The sequence below is a fragment of the Benincasa hispida genome, chromosome 5, assembly GCF_009727055.1.
Source record: "Benincasa hispida cultivar B227 chromosome 5, ASM972705v1, whole genome shotgun sequence".
In the NCBI taxonomy this organism is placed as follows: domain Eukaryota; kingdom Viridiplantae; phylum Streptophyta; class Magnoliopsida; order Cucurbitales; family Cucurbitaceae; genus Benincasa; species Benincasa hispida.
In genome coordinates, this window is record NC_052353.1 from 51503781 (window position 1) to 51514134 (window position 10354).

General features: G+C 31.9%; 1 protein-coding gene across 1 annotated transcript; it reads right to left on the bottom strand.

The window, feature by feature from the left end:
* Positions 1-3711: 3711 nt before the first annotated feature.
* Positions 3712-9465, bottom strand: LOC120077082. Its single transcript, XM_039030940.1, has 4 exons — positions 9167-9465; positions 8975-9074; positions 6639-7040; positions 3712-3972 (listed from the first exon to the last, which is right to left on the bottom strand). The coding sequence occupies exons 1-4, from the start codon at positions 9271-9273 to the stop codon at positions 3844-3846; spliced, it is 738 nt and encodes a 245-aa protein (XP_038886868.1). The 5' UTR covers positions 9274-9465; the 3' UTR covers positions 3712-3843.
* Positions 9466-10354: the final 889 nt, after the last annotated feature.

Below are 10354 nucleotides of genomic sequence, written 5' to 3' on the forward strand. Positions count from 1 at the left end.
CAGAGGATCAAGTATTAGAGATCGAACTACATCGTATCAAATCAACTTCAACATCAACACCAACTCAAGTCCAACTCCATGAAACAAGTTTCTCCGGAAATCTCGTACGAACACTAATCCTCCAAGAAGATCATCAAGCCCAAAGGCCAACAAGCCCAAAAGCCAATCATCCAACAAGATCATAAGCCCAAAGGTCGATCGTTCAAGAAGATAAAATTTATTTTGAAAGCATCAAAATACTAGGTATTAGAAATGTACTCACTTTCCACAAAATTAATATAAATACAAAGTTCAAGTTCCACGAAATAATTTTTTTTGAAATCTCGTGCAAAATTGAAAGGCGAATAGATGCATGATTTACTTCCTCAATCTAAATGATATTGCAAACATTTAAAACATAAGAACATTTGACATATCCATAAAATTGAACTAAAAGTTTTATTTATTCCAAAATTATTTATGCATATGCATATTTGTATATATTTCAAATAAAATTCAAGACTAAATATATACTTATCCAACGCACATTAGATACGTTAATATGTATCATATGCACCCAAAAAACATATGTATAAAATAAAAGTTGAATGCTCAATGATTTATATGAATTTTCAACAAATTAATAATAATGCTTAATTACTCTATATATACCAAGCTGAATTCAAGAGTTCATGTATGCAAGTATAGACTTAACACAAATGCTAATAAAACAGAGACTAAACTTTAGTTCAAATGGTTGAAAAATCTCATCACTATAGATTATCTCCAATCAAATCCAGGTATAAACAAATTTTAGGAAACCAAAATTACCATGCAACCTACTAAGCCCTTTTAAAGAAAATCTCATAATAGGAACTTTTTACCATCGATCTAATTAAAAGTAAAAAAAAAAAAAAAAATACTAATACCAAATATACTTTAAAAGTCAATTTGCAAGCACATAAATCACATATATGGTTAAATTAAAATACCCACCATATTTAACTTTAAATTGTAAAATACCTCAAAGAAAATATGTCGGACCTTTGGAATCAACTCCAATCCAGTCTCTAATGTATTAACTTCAAACTTCAACTTCTACAAAATCTCCGAAGTGGTAGAGACTCGTATTGAAATAGGGAAGAAAGAAAGTTGAGAGTGAATGTATTCTCTATTCAATTATATATCTCAAAGGTCCTAAGACCACTATTTATAGAGTTTAGAAGATATAAAAAGGTAATGGAGAAGATATTTAGAAATAATATATGGAGATATATAATCCATAGGCATCTATATCTAATTGAAATATTTATAACAAAATAGATTTTTAAACTTTTAGAGCGTGTTTAGATTGACTTTTTTAATTGTTACAAGACAATTATTATTATTACTACTTACCCTTTGAAACATTTTTTTAAACACTTAAAAAGTCAACCAAAACAGGACAAAAATCTTGTGTCTAAAAAAATAGTTGATATGTTATATATAATAAAAAAATAAAGTGTTTAGTAGATTTATTATTCTTAAAGAATTTGAAAATTCATAAACTATATTCGTAATTTTGAAAGTTCAATAACTAAATAGATAGTAACCTAAAAATTTAAGTGAGATTTTCAAAAATAGAAAAATAAGGAAAACTATTTATACAAAATATCAAAATTTTAATCTTCTTTTATAGAGTTTGATAGAATATTATTGATTTTTTTTTTTGTTATTTCTGTAAATAGTTTGACATTTTTTCCATTGTAAAAATTTTCCAAAACTTACAAGACTGAATTTATAATTTAAAATTTTAAAAATCAAAATAATTAAATTAGTATGCTAAAAAAAACCATTAAATTATGATCTACTTTTCTATAAATTGAATTTTATTATTTTGACGACGACGACGACGACGACAACAACAACAACTAAGTTGGATAGCTAAAAAATATAGACACAGATACGAATACATGATACTGATACGATACGGTGATACGTTAATTTCTAAAAAACTAAGATACAGATACGTTGAAGATATATTATATATATATACACACAATGTCTAATTAATTGCTATAATACTTATTTTAAGTTAGTTTAAAAAAAGAGTGAAAACTTGAAAAAAGATCCAACAGCGTCAAGTGATTGTTGAGCGACTAGAGTAGACAGTAGGAAAGAAATAGAAAATAAAGATTGAAGAATGAAATTGAAGATGAAAGGGTATAAATCATGATTTAAATAGTGAGAGAAGTAAATAATGAAGATTTAATTACATTTCGTTTTTTTTATATATTTTTTTTTTTATGTTTTTATCATTTTTAATTTATTTTGTTTTGTATTGTTCAATTTAAGTAGACTTTGATGTTTGAAAGTGATTTTAAAACAGTTGAAATTATTTTTGCCATTTTCAAAATCATCGTGAAACATGTTTAATCCTTCAAAACTAATTTTGATGATATGAAAATTGTATTTAAAAGTGTAAATTTGAAAACTAAATTAATTTTGAGTAATTAAAAGTGTGTTTTCGAGTGATTTTAAAAATGAAAAAAAGTGATTTTTAATGATTTTAAAATCACTCCTGAACATGCACTAAAATAAAATGGGTTGTAGGTTGGACATTTTAAGTGGTTGGAGTTAAATTTGACCCACTATCCTATCTGGGCGCGTATCTGAAAATTTAAAATAAAAAAAAAATCAGATACTTAAAATCACGTATCAGACACGTATCTATCACGTATATGAACCTATCCATATTGTATCTGCACAATTAGAAATATATGTGATTCCTAATTTGATAGTAACCAAATTTTATATAATAAATTGGTATAGTACATTAGCTTAGAAATGTAAAGAAGAAAGACAGAAAAATATTGCCAATCAAAGAAAAACTAAATTGGTAAGCCATTATCAAAGGATGTTAAAAAATTTCCCACATTTAAAGATCATGGAAGTAATACCCTCGTTTTGCCAAAAATGAACATAACTCAATTAACATAAAACTTATATTATCGACCTTGAGCTAAAAGTTCAATTTCCCTAACTACATATTGAGAGAAGGAAAAAAAAACCCTACCCTACATTCTGCTTTGCTGTCAAGTTAACCAATAGAAAAAAAACCTTTTAAATTAATAGATAAAAGAAATTTGTTACCAAATAGACAACCAAAATTCAAAATAAAAATTCTTAACTAGATCTAAACGTTTAGGTCTCGTTTGATAACCATTTTATTTTTTGTTTTTGTTTTTAAAAATTAAGCCTATGAGCATCATTTCTACCTCTAAATTTCTTCTTTTATTATCTACTTTTCACCAATAGTTCAAAAAACCAAGCCAAATTTTGAGAACTAAAAAAGTAGCTTTCAAAAAGTTATTTTTGCTTTTAGAATTTGACTAAGAATTCAACCATTATACTTAAAGATAGTAAGAAATGTGGATGAAATAGACTTAATTTTCAAAAAAAAAAAAAATGACTACCAAACAAGACTTTATTTATTTATTTATTTTCTTTGAAAAATAAGTCTATAGACACTACTTCCACCTCCAAATTTCTTTCTTAGTTATTTACTTTTTACCAATGGTTTAAAAAACCAAGTCAAAATTTGAAAAAAAAAATGTTTTTAAAAACTTGTTTTTGTTTTTGGAATTTGACTAAGAATTCAACTATTGTACTTAATAAAGATACAAATTATGATAAAAAATGAGAAGAAAATAGACTTAATTTTTAAAAACTAAAAATAAAAAAACGAAAGGGTTATTAAATGGGACTTTAATAATTGTATTTGTTTGTAAGTAAGTAAATGACAAATGGGATTGCAAAATATCCCTAGTTTACCAGATGAACCAAGTGATAGGCTAAAATAAAAGGTAGCAAAATACCAAACCATCAGCCATATAACGCACGCCATGGCTCCTTTACATCTTTTGATGTTTCTTTTGGATTCCAAACAATTCCTTCTCTTGAAAAGCTGAGGGGCAAGGAGTTTGATAAAAGCTCACCCATTTCATTAAATATCTGGACAAGAAACCACAAAAAATTTGAAAGAAAATCTGAGATTTGAAAACCAATAGTCCCAAGAACTGACTATTTAGAGTAATTTACAGTATTTTAGAAGAAGCACTACTCAATCAAGTCTTTCTCTAAAATCAATGTTGCTTTCAAATTTTTTATAGATCTTCCAAAATTGGTACTTGGAGCGTTAAGTTGGAAGTCTGGAATTAATATGTTGAAGTTAGAAAGTTTTTGTTTGGTGTGTAGAGTTGTTTAGTTGGAGTTGGGAAGTTTGTGTTTGAGGTGTAGAGTTGGAGTTACACGATAAATGTGCAAAAGAGAGAAAGAGGGGAGATAATGTGTAAGAGAGATAGAGCAGAAGATGAAATTCCTTGATGAATGTGTTGCAAACTATTGAAGTTAGTGGAGTTGAATTATTCAACATTGACATCATAAACCAAACATCGCTACTGATGTGGTAGGATTAGAGTAAATTAGGATATCTTGGTTAAATCCTTAATTGATTAGGATTAGTTTTCTTCATTGATTGGGATTATGATTAGTTCCCTGAGTTTATTAGGATTAGGATTAATTTCTTTGATTAATTAGGATTAGGATTAGTTTGCTTTCCAATTCTCTATAAATAGAGAGACTATCTTCTTGAATGGGGAACATTTGATTCATAATAAAGACTTTGATTTTATTTTTGGAGATTTATCTCCTTTTTAACTCTTAGGCTACATCAACTTGGTATCAGAGCAACCGTTAACTGCCGCCAGTGGAAACCGGGACTCTTGGCAACGTTGATCGCAAGAGGGAGCTGCATGAGCTGTGCTCGTTGTTGAACAATCCACATCTATATAAGGGGAACCCTTCAAATTATAGGAAAGAAAGAAGATACCAATTTTTTTTTTTCAAGATTTTGCAAGAATGGATAATTAGCGATCAAAGAAAAATGTTGAAGAAAAAATATAGCAGCTGGTATAGACAAGAAAGTCAAATTTACTCCCAAAAGCAGTGTTGGAATTCTGACTCAAGTGATTCAGAAGAAGAATTCCAATATAATAACTTCGCTCGTGCTCGATTTTCTCAAAGATCCTATCATTACCCACATTTGACATTTGATTATAGTGATTCTAGCGATTCTGATGAAGATTATAATGTTGTTTGGAATGGAATAACATGGCGACATTATCAACAAAGAGGCAGACAATCCAATCAAACTGGTTTCTCAAGAAATTGCCGTAAGAATTGAGAGTTAGATGATTCAAAAAATGATTTAGAGTGTGAAAAAAATTATTATGACCAACATAAAAAAAAAACACCAATAAATCATTGCAACATCAATATGGAGGTCAAAACATTTTCAAGAAAACAGACATAAGACTTTCGGAAGGGAATGGATGAACTTTGGGGTCTTTTCAAAAAAAATTAAGAAAGACAATTATAATCTTCAAGGTTTCAAGAAACCATCAAGAATTACATTTAGTCATTTAAGAAGAACAAGAACTCATCCAAATGGACTGTGGAATTGTGCAAAAAATGAATGGAATAGAAGAAAATAAAAAATCAATGGAAGACGAGTCGAATATGCAGGTAGAAAGATCGAAGAGGAGCTTGCATTGGAAGAAGAAAAAATCAATGGAACTAACACGAAGGTTGCTCAATTTGAACCAAATGATGAGGAACAATTAATCGATGAAATCAATGATGAAGGTGTTGAAGAAGATGAAGCCACTGCAAAGAATGTGTCCATTTACGATCAATTAACTGAGGCACACAACCAACCACAGCTACCTCTACCGCGAGAGAATAGAGCAACATTAGCCTCGACCATCAAAAAAGACAATAAGAGACTCAACAACACCAATGGTATGCAAAAAATGTCCAAGATTTACTGAGAATCGTTTAAGAATAACCAAGATCAAGGTTATATTTGAGGAAATATTGGGAGTATGTGAATTCTTTAAGTGTGGAAGAAAAAGATACTCATGGGCAATCTAATTCGAAGATAATTGAAAATATTTTTCCTCAAAATTGAGGAGTCTGCATATATTTTAGCAGCAGAGGATGTTTTGAATAACTTAATTCTTGGGTTCATTGATGATAGCATTGATGGAAATAATTTTCCCTTTCAAATATCCAATATATTGACGTGGCTCGTGAAAATTGATTGTTATTAATGCTCGATGTTCAAAGATGTGTCCGTTCGAGTGTCTTACTTTTTTATTTTTACCTTCATTTTCGTTTTAAAACTCGAGGACGAGTTTTTTTAGGAGGGATAGAATGATGTGGTAGGATTAAAGTAAATTAAGATATCTTGGTTAATCCTTATTTAAATAGAATTATGATTAGTTCCCTTAGTTTATTAGGATTAGGATTAGGATTAGGATTAGTTTCTTTGATTAATCAGGATTAGGATCAATTTGCTTTTCAATTTTCTATAAATAGAGAGACTATCTTATTGTATGGGGAACTTTTTATTCATAATAAAGACTTTGATTTTATTATTGAAGATTTCTCTCCTCTTATCTCTTAAGCTACATCACCTACCTCTAAGAAAATTTAAAATGCTTTGAAGAGGGAACTCTTTTCATGCTCAGAATTTGGATTGTATCATGGCTAACTTTATGTAACAAACTAATGGGATGGCATTTTTAATAATATAAAATGATTGATCGAATAAGTACCTGAATCTCTTCTCCTGCAGCTTGATTGGAAAGACTATGACCCGTTCGTCCAACAACGAAAAAAGCAGAAATGTTCAAGATGTGAATCAAATGATATAAACAGGCCAGTTGTTCGTAAAAGATCTGTGAACTTGATGGCAGTTTCTTGACTTTGGCACCCATCGTTCGAGAAATATCTGTTTCTGGACCTACTTCGGTACCGTATAGAACAGTCCGATCATTTTTAGTGAGAGTGTTGCTCTCCCACTTGAGCTTCGAGGATGTAATAACAGATGGGACTACAAGAGTGGGTTTTGCTTCAGAAGAAGGGGGTAAACGTTCTCCTGCTATGTGTGAAAGAACTACATCTAGAGCACATGCCAAGACTGGAGGATCGTAACTTTGTAAGATTAATACTGAAACCTGAAAATTAAAGCAAAAACAATATGTGGAATGAGTGAAGAAATAATCCACCAAGTAACTTTTGTAGTTAATTCCATGCATGAACTCTGATCAACTGACAGAAACAAGTAGAATGCTGCTGCACCGGAGGTTCCAGAAAATCACATTCCATACTTTGAAACCTCGAGACAAGATCAGTATGATTCATGGAAAATGCTCAATACGAAGTCTTCTGCAACTTCGCAGACACAATTTCACACATCTGCGACACATAACTAACAATGATTCTCAGTTGCAATACTGGATGGGTTCGGTTCAATTTGATTCTTTTCAATTACCTAAACCAACCTAATCACAAGTCACAGGCTTTACCACATTCCAAATGCCACAACTTTGACAATAAGTAAAAGAAAGTAAACTTTAGCATTTAAAGAAACTTTTTCTGTTTACAAGAAACTATGATTCCTTCATTTCATTGATGAGATGAAATTACATAAGAAGACATCAAATGTGCCAAAGGAGTTACAAACAACAGTTCCATGGGGCAATTAGAGAAGAGAGACTAAAGTTGTATAAGGGTAAAATTTATGCAAAGAGGGAGCAATATAGGTCATACTTTTTCTTTGAAAAAAAAAATGTCAAAATCAGTAGCTTTGTCCTCCAAAATGCATATGTTAAAAAATAACTATAAAATCAGTATTTTTGTCCTAAAAAATGCATAGATTTCTTTCCAACCAAACTGACCAAAGAAAGGCTATCATGAAGTTTATCCAAAAGGGTAGCCAATAAAAACTGCCTCTAGCAAAGTGATCATATCTCCCGAGAGAGCAAATGTGCCAATTGAAGCCCATTAGGATAATCTTCCAAAAAGATTTGGCCAATGGGCAGGAGATGATTAGATGCAGCAAGGTTTTTCCATAGCTTTGAATAAGGGAACATCAATTTGGCGAAGAAACAAGCCAAGGGGGCTTCATTTGTAGCACATCAGCAGTGCTAATGCTTCCATGGCTAAGCTCCCATATGAAAACTTTTACTTTCTTTGGGGAAGAACCCTTTTATAAATACAAGTGAAGGTTATGTGTGGCTGACTGGCCGTAAATCATAAGAAACTTCTGGCTAAGAGACTTGCTGTAAAGGAGCCTTTCTAGACAATGACTCACCTCCATGGGTCTTCAAGACTTGTCTCTGTAAGGTGGGGAAGAACGGTAGATAGACTGGACCCCTCCTCACCTCCTCGTCCTTTAGATTTCTTCTCAAACCCAAATCCAAAGATGTGATTTCAAGGCTACAAAGATCAGCAATTGAGCAACATTCCTGAGGGATAATGCAAAAAGCCTAGGAAAGGCCTCCCTTAAGGGTGCCAATCCAATCCATGTATCGGTATGTTATAAAGTAAATTTCACATCTCAATATGTAGAAAGCTCTTTTTTTTTTTTTCTTTTGGAGTGAGAGTCCAACACACGCTTTATGTGATTCTAATGAGCCTAGACAAGCTAATAACTATATCCAACCCGAATTAGCACCCAAACAGAACCCCATGACATCACACATTTCCTCTTCTCACCAATGACCAGGCACCTAAGCTTTAGCTCACACTTCATCCATAGTTGAACCAAGCTCCTTAATGTTTGTGTTTTGTGTTAGAAAGCAGAGGAATATGTCAACCAGAAGCTATGATGTTGGAGCCAATATATATAAAGAATAGTCCTTGTCCAATACTATCGATTACCAAAACAATAAAATCCTAATATTTCTTAACAATCATTTCCTGAGTTCTAACGAAGCTTTTCACTCCACAGTACACGAGTACAAATTTCACTGCCAAACCAGCTGAAAAGATCTAACAACAAATTTGACGTTGGATAATTTGCTGATAACATGTTTAACACTGACATTCTCCATAAAACTTCTAACCATTTTTCAACACTAATATCATCGGGAACCGAAATAAGTACCTGATAGATTCCCTTATCATCAAGATAGTGAACGATGGTCCCGGAGGCCTTCTGGTCTTTGATTGCATAATCCTCCAGGGAGAACTCAAAGCATTCATCCCTGTAACAAAATCAAGCCAAACTCGATCTGTTAGTTAGCTAATTAGTTGAATTCAATGAAGGAAAAATAAAACAAAGGGAAATTGAGCTAACAGCGTGGTAACAGTGAAAGGAGGGTTGGGGCGAAGAGCTCCGGAAATGGCTGAGGCGAAACCCTGAGAATCTCTGACGAGAAATATAACTTTTGGAGCTAATTTCATTCTCTTCTCTCTGAGCTTTACAACTATAAAATGGCGGATCGCCGGCGGAGAAGATCGAATTCCGAAGACGTTTTGAATTTTCTTTTGGCTTCGTCTGCTCTATCGGCTTTTCGAGCTTCTCTGCTTTCACTGCGCTTCTTTCTCAACGAAGATGATTCCAACGACGTCGTTCTGCATTCCAATTCCCAACTCTGGTGTTATGAAAAATTTGTACGGTGACTCAAATATTAGGTCTAAAAAGGCAAATGACTCTCTTCTTCTGATGTTATCGTCTAGATTATGGAAATTGTCCCTTCAAGATATTGGTCTCGCTCTTGCTCTTCCTTCGTGATGTGATTGCTTGTCAGTGTATGAATTATTTGACAATTTTTACGAAATCATTTGTAAACCTCAAATCGTTAATACTCTAGACATACAATGGTGAATTCTTTAAAATATAAATTTCATTTTAACTATGATTACTTTCTTCGACAGGGTCATTTCAATAACGTTTTGTTGAACGAAGTTTTATTGAATGAGATTTTCTAGAACAAGGTTTTTCATAACATAATGGATTTTTTCAAAACATGGTTTCATTGTTTAGGTGTTTTGTTGGAGCTGTATGATTTCTAAAAAAGGTATGAAAATAGCATAATGAAAGGGATTTGTGTATTGAAAGAAAGAGCAAGAGCGAGAGAGAGCGACGACGAGAGAGATCGAGACCAGAATTGAAATTGTGTATTAGACTAATATTCATCTACTTGTATAACTGAATGACAAATATTCTCTTGCTTTGTAGGGGGACAGAAAAGTGTCTACTCATTTGATACAAAGGTGATCGGGATGAGAACCAAAGTTTGTATATTGGAGGTGAGCTGACAGGAATCATCGTGTCTATTATATCGAAGTATAAAGAACTTAAAGCTCACATTTACAGGGTTACAAATGTAAGTTCTTTAGAGTTTGATGTTATCATGAGAGTTAAATATAAGTTTGACTATGAAGCCCCTCCACAGTACATATGGAATGATGATGATGTTCGTTTCCTTCTTTTTCGGCAAGATCTGTCCAGAGTTCAGCTCTTTGTAACACTAAAATTGAA